We start from the raw sequence: 22,129 nt of genomic DNA, 5'->3' as shown, positions 1-22,129 counted from the left end.
GGTGCTCTTCTGCCACCCTTCTGACCCTCCCATGGGGCATGGGAGGGAAGACAATGACCCACTTGCAAAGCCAGTCTGAGCTCCACAGGAGCCCCACACAATGGGCTGGGTGCTCAGGGGTAGGCTCTATGTGGGATGAATTCCAGACCTTCTGGGTGGCTGCTGGCCACCGGTCCCGTCCACCAGGCTGTGGACTGAATACCCGGAGGCCGGGAGCCGCGGAACCCGACAGAAACCCCTCCTGAGGCCGCTTTAGCCCCTAGGGTAACATGAGAAGGGCGGAGAAAAGTGTTAGGGAGTGGAGGTAGGACAGCCCCCCACCCCCACCTTAGAGAAAAAGTCTGCCGGCTGGGCTCCCAGCACCCTGGCTTGAAAGGGGCAAGGACTTCTGGCCGTTGCCAGCACTGGAGGGCCAGCCTGAGGGCACCAGGAACACAGCTGGTAGGTGGGACGTTTCAGCAGGTGCGTAGGAGATAAGAGACCTGCTCAAGCTCCCCCTAAGGCCCAGGGAATCCCCTTCCAGGGCTACACAGCCCTTCCAGCACTATAGGCTGACCTCCCTGCCCCAGACACCCACGCGGTTATCTTGCTGAACACCAGACCATTAGCACATTTCCTCTACCAGGGAACACCAGCTAAACGTACCGCAGCCCTGCCCCACAGGCCCCTCCAAGGATACAGGGTTAGACAGAAAAGAGAGAAAGTCCCTGAGCCTGTCCTGCGAACCCCAGAGAGGGCACACTATCCCACACCCTCCAAAGCAGGACAGGTACCCAGAACAGAGACCCTGCCCAAGCGCAGACTCCAGAAGCCAGGGCCCCTCAGCAGCCTGACCTCTCAGCCGGCCTAAGAGGTGAGGGGCTGCCCCAAGTTTTCCATCTCCATAAGCCCCCCACCAGTGAGCCCTCACTGAGCCCTGACCCCAGGATGGAGAAAAAGGTGGACGTGAGGGTAGCAATATCCAAAGGAAAATTGAGTCAGGAGCCAATCTCCGGGGAAATCACCTTTCATTTCAAGCCCTGCCAAGCTCAGAGACCAGAGGCACAGCCCTCAAAGAAATAGGAGCTTGGAGGGTTTCAGAGAAGGGGGGAGGGGCAGAGAGCCAGGAAGTGGAGGGAGAGAGCCCCTGGCAGTGCTGGAGAAGCCCCCTGCTGCATTTGGGTCCTCCCAGCCCTGGCCACAGGGCCCTCAGGGAGACCCAGGCCACAGTCAGGGGAGGCTACTCAATACCCCCAGGCAGGACCCTGAGGGGCAGCATCTCCTGGTCTAGCCACCTCCTGGGGGTTCAGTACAGGGTGGGGACTCTCAGACCACCCTGGCCTACCAGGCTCCTCAGGTCCACCTGGAGTCCAGCCTCAAGAAGTACGCCCAGCGGCTGAAAGTCACTGCACGTGGGTAGGCTATGACCCTGTGAAGGGTGAAGACGGGAAACCCACCTGGGCCCCCCTTCTGGCCCTAAGCAACTTTCTCCCAACCCCTCCCGTCTCTGAGGCCAGAGGGGCGCCCTGGAATTCCACCGCACAACCCTTATTTCCAGTGGGCCTCCCAGCCGGAATCCCAGCTGGCTTCCCCTGCACTCCACGGTCCTTCCCGCCTCGGTTGTGCCCTACCTAAACGTGTTGGGAAGAACCGGGAAGGGAGGGCGCACTCCAAGGGGCCAGCCTGGACTAACTCGGCCCTGGGGACAGTGGAGGGGCGCCAGGGTCTTTCCACCCTGACTACTTTAACACGGGGCGCCTGCAAAGGGCTGCCCTGGGCATCCCCCCCCCCCCGCGCTTGGGGTGGGGACCTGGGCCCTGTGCCCGCGCCAGGTGAGCGCACAGGTGCCCCCCAGAGTGAGTCACAAAGCAGACTCCGCCTCCCCTGGCGGGGAACCCAGGGACTCAGAAGGGAAAGTGGCGGGGCTTGAATTGGAAACCACCGTAGGTCTGAGGCGGCAGGCGATGCGCGGAAAACCCCGAGTGCTTCCGACAGTCGCTGGGGTCCAGGACGCAAGCGTCTGGGTTCCCTGAGTCGTGGCCGGGCGACGCGTGATGAGGGCCTCGGGGCCGAGCGCGGAGAAGCTGGAGACTCGCGACCACAAGCCGTTGAGTCCCGGGCGGGCGCGTTTTGGCTTTGTCAGCATGGGCCTAGACTGTGCGCCTCCAGCCGGCTGGACTCCCCAGGCCAGGCCTCCTGGTCCTTCACACCACGAAGCCGCTAGGAGTGTGTGTAAAGAACGCAATTTTATGGAAAAATGAAAAGGCTCCATGTATGTTTGGGAATTTCTTACTGTATGGTACTGTATGGTGGCAATTTGCATCCGTGAGTGGGATTCATCCCTCAGCCTTCACATAGGGTTAGATTCCCAACGGGTTAAGGATTTAGGCGTTTAAGAAGAAAACTTGGGGGAACATTTTCAGAGTTTTGGGAGAAGCAAAGGCATTTCTAAATATGACCCCAAACCCAGCAGACTAGAGGGGAGACAGAAATTCAACTAGGTGAAATCAAAGCTTGCTCCAGTGCTAGACTGCCTTATGCAAGATCAAGAAACAATCTATAAACTGGGGAGGACATGCTTGTAACTCCTATCACAAACGGCCAATCTTAATAAGATTGATAATAGCTTATTTTTACTTTTTAAAAAATTTATGTATTTAGGGGCGCCTGGGTGGCACAGCGGTTAGGCGTCTGCCTTCGGCTCAGGGCGTGATCCTGGCGTTATGGGGTCGAGCCCCACATCAGGCTCCTCTGCTATGAGCCTGCTTCTTCCTCTCCCACTCCCTGCTTGTGTTCCCTCTCTTGCTGGCTGTCTCTATCTCTGTCGAATAAATAAATAAAAAAATCTTTAAAAAAAAAAAAATAAAAAAATAAAAAAAATAAAAAATTTATGTATTTAAATTTCATAGAGAGGACAGAGAGCACAAGCAAGCAGGGGGAGTGGCAGACAGATGGAGAAGCAGGCTCCCTGCTGAGCAAGGAGCCAGATGTGGGACTCCGATCTCAAAGGCCCTGGGATCATGACTTGAGCAGAAGGCAGGAGGTTAACTGACTGAGCCACCCACGCGCCCCTTTTTCTTTTTCTTTTTTTTAAGATTTTATTTGAGAAAGCATGAGCAGGGCAGAGGGACAGAGGGAGAGGGAGAAGCAGGCTCCCCGCTGAGCAGGGAGCCTGATGAGAGACTTGATCCCAGGACCCCGGGATCATGACCCGACCCAAAGGCAGACGCTTAACCCACTGAGCCACCCCGGTGCCCTCTTTTTTTCTTATACCTAACAAATCTGCAAAGATCAAGAAGTTTCATCACACTGGAAGGGTAAGATGGTGGGCCCGCAGACATTTAGTGAGCAGTAGTTACAGCTTCCAGAAGCCTCTGGTGTCAGCTACCAAAGTGTCAAGAGCAGATACCTTTGCTTCAGTAGTCCCACCTCTGTGCATTTTCCCTGTAGAGATGCTCACAGAAGTGCGAGATTGCATTATGGTACAGCATATGTCCAGATATTGGTCATTAGGCAACGGTGCATTCAAATCATGGACATTCATACCGTGATTCAAACACTGACACAGTGCGGCTGTAAAAGAGAAACCGGGACTCTACGTACCGATTGGGAATGGTCTGCCAGATGTAGCTTTGGCTGAAAAAAGGAAAGCGCAGAACAATGTGTACAGAAAACTAGGAAATTTTTTGTAGGAAATTTTTTTTTAGAGAGAGGGGGGAGGGGTAGAGGGAGAGGAAAAGAGTCTAGTAAGTAGGCCAGGGGCTTGATTTCACAACACTGAGATCATGACCTGAGCCAAAATCAAAAGTCAGACACTTAAGCTTAAGTGACTGAGCCACCCAGGTACCCCTACAGGAAAGTTTTTAAATATTGTATTTGCATGCACCAAAGGCATAGAATGACTGGAAGCATCCAACATCAGGTTATGCTGATCAACTCTGGGGGAGGGAACCCGCTGGCCTAGGATTGGAAGGAGGGACTTTACCTGTGGGTGTCTTTTGAATTTTGTACTGCTTGGGGCAGGGGATTGGGGGTTGTTTGTTGAGCGTTTACAGAAGGGAAGGGCGGAGACACTGACCCAGCCAGCCCAAGAACCCTGACAGCTGGAGCAGGGTGGAGAGTGCAGAAAGAAGGCCAAGGTGTGAAGCCATTAAAGCGACACTTTGTTCCTTTGGGATCTAGGCTGGGCCCTCCTCCCCTGGCTCACAGGGGACTCCCCGGGCAGCTGGCCATTCTCAATTTAAAGGGACAGAGGTCAACTGTGGGGTTTTGCTGAGCTTGGATTTAGTGCCCTATGCTGAGCCAGAGTCGTGCTGGGACAGCAGCTGTGGTCAGCACTGAGCACTGGAAAACTCTCCCTACCCTGGGCTGGGCCCAGCTCCCCCACTAGCCCTCCTCACTTCAGTGTGAGGCTCCTGTGCCCCAAGTTCCCCATGACGTAGGAGGGGAGGTGGTGCACATGCCCCATTCCCATGCTGCGTCTGTGGGCTGGTGAACTTGTGGATGGAACTGGGGCCCTAGGCTGGTGTCAGGAGACCTGTGCTAAGCACCGGAGCATTAGCAGTGGGAAAAAGCCTAGGACCCACCTGGCAGGGCCTCAGTTGGAAGACGGGAAGCTGAGGCCCCGACCAGGGAGGGCCCTATCTCCAGAGGCTCTTCCCTTACACCTCCAGTCACACAGAACCACGAATTGGCAGCTACATGAGATGGTCAACTCTTGAGAATAAAATGATAAAAATATTAGAAGGAGACTTAGAACACACTCCTCGGAATAAAGGGATAGGAAATAATTTATTAGGCAAGAGGAACTGGAAACTGGGGAATCACGAAGGAAAAGGTACTCATTTGACTTCATTTTTAACGATGTTATGTAACTATGGGCACCTAGCCAGATCGTCAGTAGAGCGTGCGACTCTTGATCTCGGGGTTGGGAGTTTGAGCCCCACGTTGGGGGTGGAGACTACTTTTTAAAAAGTGTTATGTAAGTATAAACACTGTGAAAGTAAAAAGTAGGATAAAAATCATAAAATCAGGGGTGCCTGGGTGGCTCAGTCGGTGAAGCGTCTGCCTTCGGCTCAGGTCATGATCCCGGGGTTCTGGGATCGAGTCCTGTGTCAGGCTCCCTGCTCAGCGGGGAGCCTGCTTCTCCTTGTGCCTCCTCCTGCCGCTCCCCGCTCCCCGTGCTTCTGCGTGCTCTGTCTCTCTCTGTCAAATAAATAAACTCTTAAAAAAAAAGTCATTAAGTCAAAAGACAAATGGGAGTGTACATGTGCTGTGCGTATGATAATGGGTTATTGTACCTAAGATAGAAAAGAGATTTACACATTAAAACCAAGAAAAACAGACTCAGGCCATGCACAGTCCATCACAAGAGAAGGTGCGGGAAGACACCAGCGGCCGGCGTGAGCCGCACTGCTTGGTCACACTGGTGAAAACTCAAGTGCTAGTGTGATTTTAGCACAGATAAACGGGCGTCTGTCAGAAGCAGATGGCAGCCCTCTCCCCATGCAGGGAACAGGTGCCTCACACTGTGCCCATGGGAGTGCAAACGGCCTCAACCTTTTGAAGGTCACTGTGGCAACATTAAAATGTAACAGACAAACCCAGGAGCCAAGGGGGGGGACACACAGCGAATGTGCCGCAGAGCCTGCGTAGTTGCAGGAACCTGGGAACTCTACAAAGAAATTGGGATGCGCACGTAAATTTCTACACAGCTTCGAGACAGGTGTGTGGGTCTCCTGCAGAAAGAGCGACAGAGTGGAAGCAATCCCGCTGCTGGATCGCATGGATACATCCCATTTCCAAACTGGAATGTTCTCAGGTCCTCTCATCAGCTCTGTGGGTGTAGACCGAGTGGACTGCTGTCCGCTCAGACAGACGGGAAGACGGAGCGGTGGACGGTGGGTAAGGGGAGATATTTACCCCACACGGAGCCTCTCTCTGGCCAATTTTTGTGCTTGCTTTGGAAAGAAATTTCAAAAGTTACAAAAGAAAAAAAAAACACCTATAATCCAGTTTTATTCAACAAATCGGAGGAAGGACTATAGCACTTGAGGCCTCTGAGGCCTCAGGACCCACATGGCAGAGGGAGAGGAAACTGTGCAGCCAGTCATGCTGCCACCTTGGGCCCAGCTGACATCCAGCCTCAACTCCCATCGCTTCCCTTCCATCTAGAGGCAGATGCTCAGTCCTGCACAGACTGTGGGAAGGCTTGAGGTCTTCAGACACCCTGGCTGCTCTTTTCCACCCTGCCTGTCTTCCATAACTCACATGGGCTCCTCCTCCAAGTGCCTCTTGTGTGTGAGGTCCTGTGAAGACCCCAGGTCAGAAGGAGCTCCCCGCTCTGCGTGCTCATGGCCTCCTCTCACACCACCCCACCGTGGGCTTCCTGTAGGAAGGAGCTGGGGTCACACCCTCTGCGGTCTGGGGAAGGAGATGCTGACTTTCCTCTTTGTCCTTATGCCCCAACTTATTGGCATAAACTGGACCAGGATCCCTACAAATTTGGTTTTTTTTTTTTTTTAAAGATTTTATTTATTTATTCGACAGAGATAGAGACAGCCAGCGAGACAGGGAACACAAGCAGGGGGAGAGGGAGAGGAAGAAGCAGGCTCATAGCAGAGGAGCCTGACGTGGGGCTCGATCCCATAACGCCGAGATCACGCCCTGAGCGGAAGGCAGATGCTTAACCGCTGTGCCACCCAGGCGCCCCAAGGATCCCTAGAAATTTGGGTTTCACAGGAATGGTTTATCCAAAAGTTTTGGGAACAACATAAGGTTTTTGAATCTTTATTTTACTGAAATAAAATTGTTATTTTTTAAAGTCCAACTACTATTATCATTTCATAAAGGAAAGGCCATTTTCCAACCAAAAAAGTAAGAAGTACGTATTCTTAGGATTATGTATAAATAAAGGTTAACCTTTTTTTTTTTCTTTAAGTTCAGCGTGTGGTTCTTATTTATCCCTATTTTGTCCGGGCAAATGCATGCTTTCTGTCCTGGGTGTTGGGGGCACATGAACCAGAAGATGAAGGGTACAAGCAGTACCCCCAGACTCTTCGTGCGGGATGAGATCCAAATGCATTGGAGCATGGTGAACAGAGTAAATTGCTGGTCCCCTTCTAAGGGGTAGGTGAAGAGGGTGACAGGGGTAGAAGATGTGTGCTGGGGCAGGAGGACCCAAGAGTTGTGCTCTGGTTTGAACGCTCTCATTGGCAGCCCTCAACAGTTGCTCTGGGCTGACAGATGCCCGAGAGGCTCATCGGGGCCTGTCCTAAGAGAAGGAGCCCACTTTTCCTGGCTGTTCCCTGTAGCAGCCCAAGCAGGGACAAACAGAGGTCTGACATGTCTAAAATTGGAGTCCTGGGCACTTCGTGGCACAGTTGGTTAAACATCGACTCTCTGTTTCAGCTCAGGACCTGATCTCAGGGTTGCGAGATCGAGCCCCGAGTCAGGCTCCACACTCAGTGCAGAATCTGTTTGAGTTTCTCTTTCCCTTCCTTCTGCCCCTCCTTCCTCTCAAATAAATAAGTCTTTAAAAAACCAAATAAAATAGGAGTCCCAAGAGGACTGGAAAGAGAGAAGGAGGCAGAAAAAATATGTGAAAAATTAGTAGCCGAAAAGTCTCAGATTTAGTGAAAGACATTACTTTACAGATTCAAACAGCTCAGTGACCACAAGAAGAAACCATACAAAGAAAACCACACCCAGGCACAACTACTGAAAACCAAACTTGAGCAGAAAAATATTGAAAGCACCCAGAGAAAAGTGACGTTCAAGGAAACAACAGTTTGAGTGATTTCTAACTTCTCACAAGTCGGAAACAATGGAGGCCAGAAGACAGTAGAATGTCATCTTCAAAGTGCCGGAAAAAAAATACTCTTGTCAACCCACAATTCTATACCTGGCAAAAACATCCCTTAAGAATAAACAAAATAGGGGCACGTAGCTGGCTCAGCTGGAAGAATGTGCCACTTTTGATCTCAGGGTAGTGAGTTCAAGCCCCACGCTGAGTGTACAGCTTATTAAAAAAACCCACACCAGGGCACCTGGGTGGCGCAGTCGTTAAGCGTCTGCCTTCAGCTCAAGGCGTGATCCCGGCGTTCTGGGATCGAGCCCCACATCAGGCTTCTCTGCTAGGAGCCTGCTTCTTCCTCTTCCCACTCCCTGCTTGTGTTCCCTCTCTCGCTGGCTGTCTCTATCTCTGTCGAATAAATAAATAAAATCTTAAAAAAAAAGAAACAAAAAAACCACAACAACATAGGTGAATGGAGAGAGAAGAGGGAGTATTTATATAGAATGGAATATTACTCAGCCATAAAAAAGAATGAGATCATGCCATTTGTGACAAATGGACGGACCTTGAGGACAAAACGCTAAGTGAACTAAGTCAGTCAGGAAAAGACAATGGCTATAGGATTTCACTTATCTGTGGAATTTAAGAAACAAATAAATGAACAAATGAAGAGAAAAGAACCAAAACAACAGACTCTTAGATAGCAAGAACAAACCAGTGGTTGCCAGAGGGGAGGTTAGTAGGGGAATGCACTAAATAAAGGGGCCGAAGAGGTACAAACTTCCGGCTATAAAATCAGTAAGTAACAAAGGTGAAAAGTACAGCATGGGGAATGTGGTCGATAACCCTGTGATAATGTGGTACAGACGGTGACTAGCTCCTCATGGTGAGGGTTGAGTAATGCATCGAATCTTCAAATCAATATGTAGTATGCTGAAAACTAATGTAACATGTGCCAACTATACTTCGATTAAAAAAAAAAAAAGGCAGAGGGGCACCTGGGTGGCTCAGTCAATTGAGTGCCCTACTCTTGGTTTTGGCTCAGGTCATAATTCAGGGTCCTGGGGTCGAGCCCGGTGTCAAGCTCTGTACTCAGGGGGGAATCTGCTTCTGGATTCCATGTCTTTCTCTGGCCCTTGCCAGCTTGCTCCCGTGATCTCTGTCTCTCTCCCTCTAAAATAGATAAATAAATCTTAAAAAAAAAAGGCAGAGATTGTCAAACTGAATCTTAAAAATAAATAAATAGGGGCGCCTGGATGGCTCAGTCGTTAAGCATCTGCCTTTGGCTCAGGGCGTGATCCCGGCGGTATGGGATCGAGCCCCACATCAGGCTCCTCCTCTATGGGCCTGCTTCTTCCTCTCCCACTCCCCCTGCTTGTGTTCCCTCTCTCGCTGAATGTCTCCTCTCTCTGTCAAATAAATAAATAAGATCTTAAAAATAAATAAGCAAAGCAAGACCAGACTATCTAGAAATGACTGAGTTCGACTCTAAAGACATGGATGAGTTAAAAGTAACTGGACCGGGGGCGCCTGGGTGGCACAGCGGTTAAGCGTCTGCCTTCGGCTCAGGGCGTGATCCCGGCGTTATGGGATCGCCCGGCGGTATGGGATCGAGCCCCACATCAGGCTCCTCCTCTATGGGCCTGCTTCTGCTTGTGTTCCCTCTCTCGCTGGCTGTCTCTATCTATGTCGAATAAATAAATAAAATCTTTAAAAAAAAAAAAAGTAACTGGACGGACACAGATAAATCTCAGGATACGGAGCATGAGGAACTAGAGCGTCTCTATCTCTATCAGATAAGGTAGACTTCAAAAGAAAGATTACGATCAAACACACGCAAAACTATTTTGTAGTAATGAAAGGTCCATTCATAAGGAAGAAAGGTGTGTACACACCTATTAAGAGAGCTTTGAATTACATGAAGTAAAAATGGGCAGAATGAAACAAAGAAAGGCATTTTCACGTGAGGAGAGCAGGAGACTTGATGGCCCTCTCACAGCCGTTGGGGAACGTGCTGGAGGAAACAACCAGGAAAGACAAAGTGTTTAACCCACGCTGTCAGCAAGCGCGCCTTGCGCCTTGTGCCTAAAGAAAGTCTTCCCCACAGAGAGCTGTGAATATATTTTCCTGTCTTCTAAAAGCTTTATAGATTTGCCTTTCGTATTTCAGTCTTTCATCTGCCTGAAACTTTTCTTTCTTTCTTTCAAGATTTTTTTTATTCATTTTATTTTAGAGAGAGAGAGCACTCATGTGCATGAGCTGAGGGAGGGGCAAAGGGTGAGAGAATCTCAAGCCAACTTCACCCTGAGATCATGACCTGAGCTGAAACCAAGTGGACACTTAACTGATTGAGCCACCCAAACACCCCGAATCTTCTCAATAAGGATTTGTAATTTTCAGAGTATAAGAAATCAAAAGAGAAATCAGAAAATACTTTGAGATGAATGCAAATGAGACAGGTATATAAAAACTTATAAAATACAGTGAAAGCAGTGTTTATGGGGACATTTATAACTGTAAATGTCTATACTAAGAATGAAAGAAGTCTTATAAAAATTAATAAAAGGGGAGACCTGGGTGGCTCAGTCTGTTGAGTCTGACTCTTGGTTTCAGCTCAGTCACAATCCGAGGACCCACATTGGGCTGGGGGGGTACTCAGCAGGGAATCTGTTTCTCTCCTTCTACCCTCCACCCACCCCCCCCCGCTCGTGCTGCTGTCTCTCAAATAAATAAACCTTTAAAAAATTAATAAAGGGAAATCTCACTAAAGGGGGGGGTCAGGAGGTTCGACAGGGGGAGCCCATCATTCACCATCAGTTACAGGAGGAATTTTCAGTTACAGACTCCAACAGAAATGTCATTTATGGACCTCAACAAAAGAATCATCAACAAGAAAGAATCATGAATTACAAGCCCCAACAGGGAAAGATGTACATGGGATCTCCTATAAGAAATCAATCACCCCTGGGGCGCCTGGGTGGCACAGCAGTTAAGCGTCTGCCTTCGGCTCAGGGCGTGATCCCCGCGTTATGGGATCGAGCCCCACCATCAGGCTCCTCTGCTATGAGCCTGCTTCTTCCTCTCCCACTCCCCCTGCTTGTGTTCTTTCTCTCGCTGGCTGTCTCTATCTCTGTCAAATAAATAAAATAAAAAAAAAAAAAAAAAATCAATCACCCCTGCAACTCAGTCAAAAAGAGACCCTCATCACCCTGTACTCTTGTTTTTCTCCAATGGGCTTTGTGTTCAAAACAACACCTCCTAACTTCCTCCTCTGTCTCCATCTCCACTGTTTGTTGGACTTGCCTGAAGTTTTGCTTTAGCTTGCATACCTCAAATTCCAATTCTCTGTTATTCTTTTCTTTTTAAAGTTTTGATTTATTTTTCTGGTAATCTCTACACCCAATGTGGGGCTCGAACTCATGACTTGAAATCAAGAGTCATAGGCTCCATGGACTGAGTCAGCCAGATGTCCCAATTCTCTGTTATTCTCGAATAAACCCATTTTTGCTAATAAAATAATGAACTATTCCATTTTTTAAAATATTTATTTATTTATTTTAGAAAGTGAGAGAGAGGACACATGTGAGCATGCAGTGAGAGGGGCAGAGGGAAAGAGAGAAGCGTTAGCTGACTCTGCACTGAGTGCGTGGGGCTGGATCTCCTGACCCTGAGATCATGACCTGAGCCAAAACCAAGAGTCAGATGCTTAACTTACAGAGCCACCCAGGCACCCCAGGACTATTTCATTTTTAAGGTTACCAATCTCAAAGCAGTAACCTAACACCCCATCTTAAGGTAGTGGAAAAAGAAGGCTACTTGTATTCAATATTTTACTGGAGATTCTAGCCAGAACAATTAATTAAGAAAATGAACTAAAAGGCATCCAGATTGGGAAGAAAGAAATAACTATCTCTATGTCCATATGACATAATTTCGTGCATAATAAATCCTAAGGAATCCACTAAAAAACTACTGGAACTAATAAATTAGTTCAGCAAAGTTGCAGGATACGAGATTAACACACAAAAATCAATTGTATTTTTATATGCTTTCAATGAACAATCAAACATGAAATTAAGCAAACAATCCCATTCACAGCAACATCAAAAAGCGTATAGGAGGGGCGCCTGGGTGGCCCAGTCGTTAAGCCCTTCCTTCAGCTCAGGTCATGATCCCACAGTCTGGGATGAGCCACACCTCAGGCTCCCTGCAGGGCGCCTGCTTCTCCCTCTCCCACTCCCCCTGCTTGTGTTCCCTCTGTCTCTCTCTCTGTCAAATAAATAAATAAATAAAATCTTAAATAAAAAAAAGCATCTATGATTTTTCAAAAACTCATTATCTAACATCTAGTAGATTAGATTTAGATTTAGAACAGTAGCTNTTCTCTGTCGGGGCTCAGTCGCCCGCGCTCTTTCTGCGCTCAGCCAGCGGCCCGCGGGCCGAGGGTCATGGGCGGACTCTTGGGGCGCGCCGCGCTGCCGGCGCTGCTGAGCGGCCCGCGGGTCCCGGCCCCCAGCCTGCTCGCGCGCCCCAGCTCGGGTGAGTGGCCCGCGACCCGCGGAGGGAGGAGGCGGGCGGGGGGCGTAGCCCGGTCTTTGTTGGCCGGGTGTCTGCCGGACTCTGTAGATGGGCTCGGGTTCTCGCCGGGCGGGCCGGGGGCGCCCTGCACGTCTTTCCCCAGCTCTCACCACCTGCCCACCGCCCCCGGTTGGTTGGGGGCAGGGGGCGGCTCCAGAGCAGGAGGCCTGGTGGCCACAGGAGGCAGTGATGAGGGTCCCCGCGGGCTGGGGCTGCTGAGGGGGACATTTTGAGCAGAGCAACGTTCTCCACGGAGCCGCTGCCCTGGGGGCCTTTTCGCCAGGCCCTAACTCCGTCTGGCCCATCCCCGCCTGGGTCCTAGGGCCCGTATCTGTGGCCGGTCCTCCCCCTCACTGCGGCCCTCAGGGTGCTCCCTGAGAGCCAGACGTCTTGGTGTTCCAAATGCTGGAGGGGGTGAACTGCCGTCTTGCAAGGGACAGGCCAGCTGGCAGCAGGCCAGGCTACACAGAGAGCCCCGAGGCGCTGTGCTTTAGGGGCACAAACCAGCCCCCCGGGGGGCCTTCCTGCACTGCACTTCCTTCAGTTTGGAAGTGGTGGGCACCCACTGCCTGCCGTCCAGGCCAGCACACGTTATGGGATGGGAAGGGGCAGCTGCAGGCACCCCCAGGGACACTGGCCTGCCCCGACTCTGCATTTGTCTTCCAGTTCTGCTCTCCCCCTCAGCAGGACTTTGCAGGACGTCCAGGGTGTAGGCTCCCCTGAAAAGCACATTCTACCCTAGACCCAGGGCTGAGGGTTAGTGTAGGGTCTGTAAGGGGTGATGATGCCTCCCGTCTCCCTGGCAGTGTCACCTAGAAAACAGAAGGACTGGGCCAGGGCTCAGTCCTGTGCTTGGGCCTGGAAGCCGCCCGCCTTGAAACCCTCCAGCAGCACAGAGTTCTGGCCAATGAGGTTGTAAGTGGAGGAGCCCTCTAGAGTCTCCCCACCTGCAGACAGGAAGCCCTCGCCCTTGCTTCTCAGTCCCTAGCTCCCTTTTGTCCTGTAGTGTGGGCAGAGTGCACGTCACTACTCCCTGGTTTCCCTGCCATTCCTTCACCTCAGACCCACAGGATGAGCTTTGGGTCCTTCCTCGTGTGGCTGGGAGTTCAGACAGTGTCTGTGCCATCCCTCGGAAGGACAGGAGTCAAAAGCAAGGCCAACAGCATGCTTTCTTTCCACTGTGGCCTCTGAGCCCAGCTGTGCCTCCACAGCTCTTGAAGATGCCTTCTCAGGGACACTGGGTCCATCATGGGTGCTCCTGCCACTGTGCAGGAGGAGCCACGGCCGCTCCCAACAGGCTGGAAGTACCAGGGGACCCACTGCCCTGTTGGTCCCTGAAAGGCAGAGTCATGCTAGGCATTTGTTGGCTGGGGACCCTGCACTTCTCCCATCCAGAGCTGCTCTGGTAGTGGCACTCAAGCCCACGTGACACCTGGGCTATGGCCGGGGAATCCAGGTTCAGGGAGATGTGAAAGGGGAGGCACCTGACTCCCCCTCTTCCAAAGGAGGGTCTTCCTGGACCCGGGAGCGGACCCTGGTTGCAGTGAAGCCAGATGGGGTGCAGCGGCGGCTTGTTGGGGATGTGATCCAGCGCTTTGAGAGGAGGGGCTTCAAGCTGGTGGGGATGAAGATGTTGCAGGTACCGGGGCTCTCGACCCATGGGTGTCCTTGAGGGGACCGGGGGTGGGGGGCTTCTCATGGACTTCAGCCCTTCATATCTCAGCCCTGTATCAGGAGGAGTATCCTGGTGTTGGCAGTAGAAGGCGAGGGGTGGGGAGGTATCTGCTGGTGTGCCAGCCCATGTAGGTATTATTTGCAAAGTGCCCTGAGGTCAGGACACCATGGTCACTGCCCCAGTGCCCAGCGGCTCCAGGGGCTCCTCTCACCTTTTGCCCCAATGCCACCCAGGCACCAGAGAGAGTCCTTGCTGAGCACTACCATGACCTGCAGAGGAAGCCCTTCTACCCAGCCCTCATCAGCTACATGACCTCTGGCCCCGTGGTGGCCATGGTATGGCAGGCAGGGGCGGTGGAAAGGGTGGAGGGCCCTGGGCTGAGCCCAGAGCTGCTGAGTCCTTGGTGATACCCACCTCTCCCAATCTCCTTTATCTTTGTGCTGCAGGTCTGGGAAGGCCCCAACGTGGTCTGCTCCTCAAGGGCCATGATAGGACACACCGACTCAGCTGAGGCTGCCCCTGGCACCATCAGGGGGGACTTCAGTATCCACATCAGCAGGTCTGGGGGCCCTGACCCACTCAAGCCACTGGAGCTGGTGGACCAGCTCATTCGGGTTGAGGAGGGCCTGAGTGTGGGGTGGTAGTCTGTTCCTAAGGCAGATCCACGGGACCTGGGGATCTTGCTGGGCCACAGTAAAGCCACAAGAGATTTTCGATGCTGGGATGCCACACACACCTAATGTTTGCTAGAACAGTTTTTTCAAAGCTGTTTGCACACAGGACATGATAAAGCATTCTCTATGTGTTGTGTCTTGCCAAACACCCTGAGGGGTTGGCACGGGATGACTGGTGGGAACATGAGGCTCCCAGAAACTGTCTGGGCTGCTCATGAGGTTGTGGGTAAGAGGCCAAGGTCGGGCGGGAACCAGTCTTCCAGTCCTGTTCTTGCTTTCCCCTCTGCAGAATGCCGGGCTTCCTCTTCTTGACAGTAGGGGATTAGCAGATAGTTCCCAGGACCCCCAAGGTGCACACTGAAGTCTGCGCCTTACCTTTGCTGCCTATCATTTGGCACAGGAACATCATCCATGCCAGCGACTCCGTGGAGGGGGCACAGAGGGAGATCCAGCTCTGGTTTCAGAGCAGTGAGCTGGTGGACTGGGCAGACGGAGGCCACCAGAGCAGCGTCTACCCGCCCTGAGCGCTCAGGCTGCCCTCAGCCACCCCAGCAGCCACCCAGGACAACTACCTCCATCTCCAGAACTGGAGCCCACACCCGTGGTCTGCCCTGCTGTCCTGGACCACCTCCCCGTCTGCCTTCTGCCCCACCCCAGCCCAGAGGGCTTGAACAACCAGCTCTGTGTGCCTTTTAGTATCCTAAGCCAGTAAGAAATCGGGCCAAATCCTTTCTGTACCAAAGTGCCAGACAACCTTTGGGGCATCTCCAAAAGTGTGTAGTGTAACCTCTCTCCCCCCAAAGGGGAGTGGGACATTAAAATTCACTGTGTTGTGTAGGGGGGTGGATCATTTATTACAGTTTCTGCCACCTCTGAGGTAGGGATGAGTGCTTGATGCAGAGTTGTAAGAATTTGAGAGTAGAAATCAAGCTTACTCTCACACACCGGTGGGGGATCAATAACGTTGTTGAATGTATCAGACAGGCAGAGGTCCAAAGACCTACAGCCTGAAATGTGGGGGATTCCAAGCTGAGTCCTGGAGCTGGTGCTGCTTCAGCCCCCATTCACCTGATCATGCTGAACGAGGAGCTGCCTGCCTTGGGCAAGGCTGGACGGTGGCAAAAAGGGGTGAGTAGGGGGCCCACTAAAACCACCCCCAGGGCAGAAGGCCTTTCATAGCCTCATACGGTGGAGACTGACTGGACCTGCCTGTGTCCACTGGTTTTCACGTTGGCACTACACACATCACACCTCACCTCGGTCCTCAGATGTGTCCCTGGTCCCTTGTCACAGGTACTGGACATTGCATATCATTACACCTGCTGAGGCCGCCTTGGCCCTCACTCTGCGTCTACTCTGCGTCTTGCCGTCTATATAAAGGGTGCCCTGATCCTGGATTCACAGCACCCGTTGCGGCACGGGTGAAGTGCCCTGACCTTCTTAATGGGTCATGAAACCGGTCATTTTGGGAACTGGCGCTGCTGGGGTTGGCCACAGGAGGGGAAGGCTTTCCTGGGCTCTAGTCTCCTCTCTTCACCTTTGTCATATTTACGCAACAATGAAGGGAGGTGCCCGGGAGGCGGGGGCGTTTAAACGCTAAGTGCCACCAGGTGTTTTAAAGGCAGAGCGGGGCGCCCGCGAGCGCCACCTTAATCCGAGAACCTAGTATCTGCTGTGAACCGCTGGCTCCGGCTACAGCACTGATGTCCGATCTTACCAAAAAGATTCCGACTTAACATGGGTCGGATGCCCACTCACTCGGTCCCCGCCTTGGGGACCCACCCGGCTTACTGCGCCTGCGCTCGCCGCGACCGACCTCCAGTCCCAGCAGACCGCGCGGCCGCGGTGACGAGAGAATCCTAGGAGGAGCTACGGCCGCCGTGGGCGGGGCTAGCAGGCGGTCGGCCGCCGTGGGAGGAGCGTCACAGGAACTGGAGGGGGCTGTGGGCGGGGTTCGGGGGGGCAGTCAAGTGCCGTGGGCGAGGCTAGCAGGGAGGTCGGACGCCGTGGGCGGGGCGTGCTGGGAGGAACAGGAGGCAGCTGTGGGCGGGGCTAGCCCTGCGACCTGGGCGGAACAGGGGGCAGCTGTGGGCGGGGCTTCTGGGAGGAGCGGGAGCACTCTGTGGGCGGGGCTACCGGGGGGCCGTTGGGTGCCGTGGGCGGGGCGGTCTAGGCGGAAGAGGAGGCAGCTGTGGGCCGGGCTAGTGGGGTGGTCTGGCGCCCTGGGCAGGCGGGCTGGATTTTGGTCCTTCCCAGTTGCGGGGGAAGCGCGGGGCAGGTCCCGCACTGAGCGCCATGGCCCAGCCGCCGCCCGACGTCAGTGAGGACAAGTGTCTCCCTGAGTACCGCTACCTCTTCTGCCCCGACCTGCTCCGGTGAGGACCGAGTTGGGGGCTGGGTGGGGGGTGCAGCCTCTGTAGAAGTGGTCGGGAACTGCGCTTTTACTGGGATGCGTGGGGACCCCGTGCCTGGCGGCCGGACAGTACGGATGTCTGGGAGGTCCTGGGCACGCAAGTGCTCTGGAATTTTAACCTTTGCACTGTTGGGTGCACGTTTTGTTTGTCCTGGTCAGTGGTGGTGGGTGTGCCACGTGGTGGTCCTGGGAGGGTGGGAGTGAGGGGCAGGTGGAGGAAGGCTTGTATGTCTTGAAAACATTTCTCACTGCATTGATAAATTTATTATCATTTTTAAGTAGGCTCCATGCCCAGCGTGGGGCTTGAACTCATGACCCTGAGATCAAGAGTCTCAGGCTGTATTGACCAAGCCACTCAGGCGCCCCTAGTTTGTGTGTGTGTGTGTGAGAGAGAGAGAGAAAGAGAGAGAGAGGAAGAGAGAGAGGGTGAGCGGCAGGCAAAGGGAGAAGCAGGGTCCCCCCTGAGCAGGGAGCCCGATTGATACAGGACTCGATCCCAGAATCCTGGGATCATGACCTGAGCAGAAGACAGGCTTCACCGACTGAGCCACCCAGGCGCCCATGTTTTTCCATTTCTTTGTGTCTTCCTCAATTTCTTTCATGATTGTTCTTAGTCGTTATTTTTTAAGATTTTATTGATTTATATGGGAGAGAGCACAAACAGAGAGGGAAAGGGAGAAGGAGAAGCAGACTCCCCACCCAGCAGAGAGCCCAGTGTGGGGCTTGATCCCAGGACTTTGAGATCATGACCTGAATTGAAGGCAGACACTTAACACACTGAGCCACCCAGGCACCCCTCTATAGTTTTGTGAGTACAGATCCTTTGCCTCTTTGGTCAGGTTTATTCCTAGGTATCTTATGGTTTTGGGTGCAATTATAAATGGGATCGACTCCTTAATTTCTCTTTCTTCAGTCACGTTGTTGGTGTATAGAAATGAAACTGATTCTGTGCATTGGTTTTGTATCCCGCCGCCTTACTGAACTCCTGCGTGAGTTCTAGGCAGTTTCGGGTGGAGTCTTGTGGGTTTTCCACATAAAGTATCATATCACCTACAAACAGTGAGAGTTTGACTTCTTTGCTGTTTCGGATGCCTTTTATTTCTTTTTGTTGTCTGATTGCTGAGGCTAAGACTTCTAGTCCTATGTTGAACAGCAGTGGTGATAGTGGACATCCCTACCGTGTTCCTGACCTTAGGGGAAGAGCTCTCAGCTTTTCCCCATTGAGAATGATATTCGCTGTGGGTTTTTCATAGGTGGCTTTTATGATATTGAGGTATGTTCCCTCTATCCCTACACTGAAGAGTTTGTATTTATTTATTTATTTGTTTGTTTGTTTGTTTATTTATTTATTTGACAGAGATAGAGACAGCCAGCGAGAGGGAACACAAGCAGGGGGAGTGGGAGAGGAAGAAGCAGGCTCATAGTGGAGGAGCCCGATGTGGGGCTCGATCCCAGAATGCCGGGACCACGCCCTGAGCCGAAGGCAGACGCCCAACCGCTGTGCCACCCAGGCGCCCCTACACTGAAGAGTTTTAATCAAGAAAGGATGCTGTACTTTGTCAAATGCTTTTTCTGCGTCTGTTGAGAGGATCATATGCTTCCTGTCCTTTCTTTTATTAATGTTGTGTATCATGTTGACTGATTTGCGAATGTTGAGCCAGCCTTGCAGCCCAGGAATAAATTCCACTTTGTTGTGGTGAATAATCCTTTTAATGTACTGTTGGATCCTGATAATCCTTTTAATGTACTGTTGGATCCTGTTTGGCTAGTATTTTGGTGAGAATTTTTGCATCCGTGTTCATCAGGGATATTGGTCTGTAAATCTCCTTTTTGGTGGGGGTCTTTGTCTGGTTTTGGGATCAAGGTAATGCTGGCCTCATAGAATGAGTTTGGAAGTTCTCCTTCCATTTCTATTTTTGGAAACAGCTTCAGTAGAATAGGTATTAATTCTTCGCCATCCGGCCCTGGGCTCTTGTTTGTTGGGAGATTTTTGATCACGGCTTCGACTTCCTTGCTGGTTATGGGTCTGTTCAGGTTTTCTGTATCTTCCCGTTTCAGTGTTGGTAGTTTATATGGCTCTAGGGATGCATCCATTTCTAATTTGTTGGCATATAGTTGCTCATAATATATTCTTATAATTGTTGTATTTCTTTTTTTTTTTTTAAGATTTTATTTATTTATTTGACACAGAGAGAGAGACAGCCAGCGAGAGAGGGACCACAAGCAGGGGGAGTGGGAGAGGAAGAAGCAGGCTCCCAGCAGAGGAGCCCGATGTGGGGCTCGATCCCAGGACTCTGGGATCACGCCCTGAGCCGAAGGCAGACGCTTAATGACTGAGCCACCAGGCGCCCCATAATTGTTGTATTTCTTTGGTGTTGGTTGTGGTCTCTCCTCTTTCATTCATGATTTTATTTATTTGGCTCCTTTCTCTTTTCTGTTTGATAAGTCTGGCCAGGGGTTTATCAATCTTATTAATTCGTTCAAAGAACCAGCTCCTAGTGTCATTGATCTGTTCTGTTCTTCTGCTTTCTGTTTCATGGGTTTCTGCTCTGATCTTAATTATTTCTCTTCTTCTGCTGGATTTGGGCTTTATTTGCTGTTCTTTCTCCAGCTCCTTTAGGGGTAGCGTTAGGTTGTGTATTTGAGACCTTTCTTGTTCCTCGAGAAAGCCTTGTTTTTGTTTTTTTGAAGATTTTATTTATTTATTTATTTATTTGACACAGAGAGAGAGAGAGAGAGAGAGCATAAGCAGGGGGAGCGGCAGGCAGAGGGAGAGGGACAAGCAGGCTCCCAGAGGAGGAGCCTGATGCGGGGCTCGATCCCAGAACGCTGGGATCACGCCCTGAGCCGAAGGCAGACGCTTAACCTCTGTGCCACCCAGGCGCCCCAAGGACGGAATGTTCTGAATATGTCTGTGAGGTCCATCTTGTCCAGTGCGTCATTTAAAGCCCTTTTTTCCTTGTTGATCTGGTTAGATGATCTGTCCATTGCTGTGAGTGGTGTGTTAAAGTCCCCTACTCTCATGGTATTATTATAAATGTGTTTCTTTAATTTTTTTAATTAATTGGTTTATATAATTGGCTGCTCCCATGTTAGGGGCATAAATATTTACAACTGTTAGATCTTCTTGTTGGACAGACCCTTTAATTATGATATAGTGTCCTTCCTCATCTCATTACAGTCTTTGACTTAAAATCTAATTTGTCCGATATAAGCATTGCTACTCCAGCTTTCTTTCTTTCTTTTTTTTTCTTTTTTTTTTTTAAAGTCTTTTTTTTTTTAAATTTTATTTATTTATTTGACAGAGAGAGAGACAGCCAGTGAGAGAGGGAACACAAGCAGGGGGAGTGGGAGAGGAAGAAGCAGGCTCACAGCAGAGGAGCCTGATGTGGGGCTCGATCCCATAACGCCGGGATCACGCCCTGAGCCGAAGGCAGACGCTTAACCGTTGTGCCACCCAGGCGCCCCAGCTCCCTAGCTTTCTAACAAACAGGCCAAAATACACACAGGGTCCACTGTATTGCTCTGTTCTGTTCACCTGTCTGATTTTATGGCCCCCCCCCTCTTTTTTCAGTTTCGGGTCTCTTCTGATTTCTTTAGTGTATATTTCTCTGGGGTCGTTGTTGTCATTTTAGTATTTTGTTCTCTCGTTCATCTATTCTTCTCTGGACAGAAAGACAGATGGAAAAACTCACCTCAAAAAAAGAGAAGGGGCAGGGACCTAATGAGTATGGAATAAGCAAGATGTCAGGACTAGAGTTCAGAATAATGATTACAAAGACACTAGCTTGGCTTGAAAAAAGCATAGCAGACACTAGAGAATCCCTTTCTGGAGAAATAAAAGAACTAAAATCCAAACAAGCCGGAATAAAAAAGGCTGTCAGTGAGATGCAATAAAAAATGGAGGCTCTAACTGCTAGGATAAATGAGGCAGAAGACAGAATTAGTGATAGAGAAGACAAAATGATGGAGAATAAAGAAACTGAGAAAAAGAGATAAACGATTACTGGATCACAAGGGGAGAATGTGAGAGATAAATGATAACATAAAGCGAAACAATATTAGAATAATTGGGGTCACAGAAGAAGAAGACGGGGCAGAAGGTATATTGGAGCAAATTATAGCTGAGAATTTCCCTAATCTTGGGAAAAAAACAGGCATTCAAGTCCAGGAGGCACAAAGAACCCCCCTCAAAATCAATAAATATAGGTCAGCACCTCGACATATAATAGTAAAGCTTGCAAAGTTCAGAGACAAAGAGAAAATTCCGAAAGCAGCTCGGGACAAGAGGTCCATAACCTACAAGGATAGGAACATTAGACTGGCAGCAGACCCATCCATAGAGACCTGGCAGCCCAGAAAGGACTGGCATGATATATTCAGGGTACTAAATGAGAAAAATATGCAGCCAAGAATATTTGATTCAGCTAGGATGTCATTCAAAATAGAAGGACAAACAGAACCTAAAATAATTTGTGATCACTAAACCAGCCCTTCAAGAAATAAAAAGGGGATCCCTTAAGCAAAGAGAGAGCCCAAAGTAACATAGACCAGAAACAGAGACAATCTACACACAGCAACTTTACAGGTAAATCAATAGCACTAAATTAATATCTTTCAATAGTTACTCTGAATGTAAATGGGCTAAATGCCCAAACAAAAGATACGGCAGACCAGATTGGATAAAAAAACAAAGACCCATGGATATGCTGTCTCCAAGAGACTCATTTTAGATCCAAGGCGCCTCCAGATTGAAAGTGAGGGGGTGGAAAACGATTTATCAAGCTAATGGCCATAAAAGAAAGCTGGGGTTGGGACACCTGGGTGGCTCAGTTGGTTAAGCGTCTGCCTTCGCTCAGATCATGATGCCAGGGTGCTGGGATTGAGTCCCCCATTAAGCTCCTTGCTTGGCGGGGAGCCTGCTTCTCCCTCTGACTGCTGCTCCCCCTGCCTGTGCATGCGCTCTGTCTCTCTCTCTCTGACAAATAAATAAAATGTAAAAAGAAAAAAAAAAA

At 50.7% G+C, this 22,129-nt stretch overlaps 2 protein-coding genes across 5 annotated transcripts in view; both read left to right on the top strand.

Moving 5' to 3' along the window:
* The first annotated feature begins 12,161 nt into the window (after nucleotides 1–12,161).
* Nucleotides 12,162–15,538, top strand: NME4 (NME/NM23 nucleoside diphosphate kinase 4). Of its 2 annotated transcripts, none has more exons than XM_034670732.1 (5): nucleotides 12,162–12,313; nucleotides 13,858–13,991; nucleotides 14,261–14,362; nucleotides 14,474–14,586; nucleotides 15,102–15,538. In XM_034670732.1, exons 1-5 carry the CDS (start codon nucleotides 12,223–12,225, stop codon nucleotides 15,223–15,225), a joined length of 564 nt encoding a protein of 187 aa, XP_034526623.1. In that variant the 5' UTR covers nucleotides 12,162–12,222; the 3' UTR covers nucleotides 15,226–15,538. The 2 variants fall into 2 exon arrangements, with proteins under 2 accessions (XP_034526623.1, XP_034526624.1); XM_034670733.1 differs by having other exon boundaries at nucleotides 14,991–15,125.
* A 155-nt stretch (nucleotides 15,539–15,693) lies between these two features.
* The window catches only part of DECR2 (2,4-dienoyl-CoA reductase 2), a 21,712-nt gene continuing 15,276 nt past the window's right edge, over nucleotides 15,694–22,129 (top strand). For 2 of the 3 annotated variants that reach the window (XM_034670730.1, XM_002920160.4), the window contains exon 1: nucleotides 15,836–17,076. In XM_034670730.1, the coding sequence (XP_034526621.1) occupies nucleotides 16,997–17,076 (80 nt within the window). In that variant the 5' untranslated portion in view covers nucleotides 15,836–16,996. The other variant, XM_034670731.1, reaches the window with a different exon arrangement.

The sequence above is a fragment of the Ailuropoda melanoleuca genome, chromosome 10, assembly GCF_002007445.2.
Source record: "Ailuropoda melanoleuca isolate Jingjing chromosome 10, ASM200744v2, whole genome shotgun sequence".
In the NCBI taxonomy this organism is placed as follows: domain Eukaryota; kingdom Metazoa; phylum Chordata; class Mammalia; order Carnivora; family Ursidae; genus Ailuropoda; species Ailuropoda melanoleuca.
The sequence above is the reverse complement of the archived record's forward strand: the minus strand, read 5'-3'. Positions and strand labels throughout refer to the sequence as shown.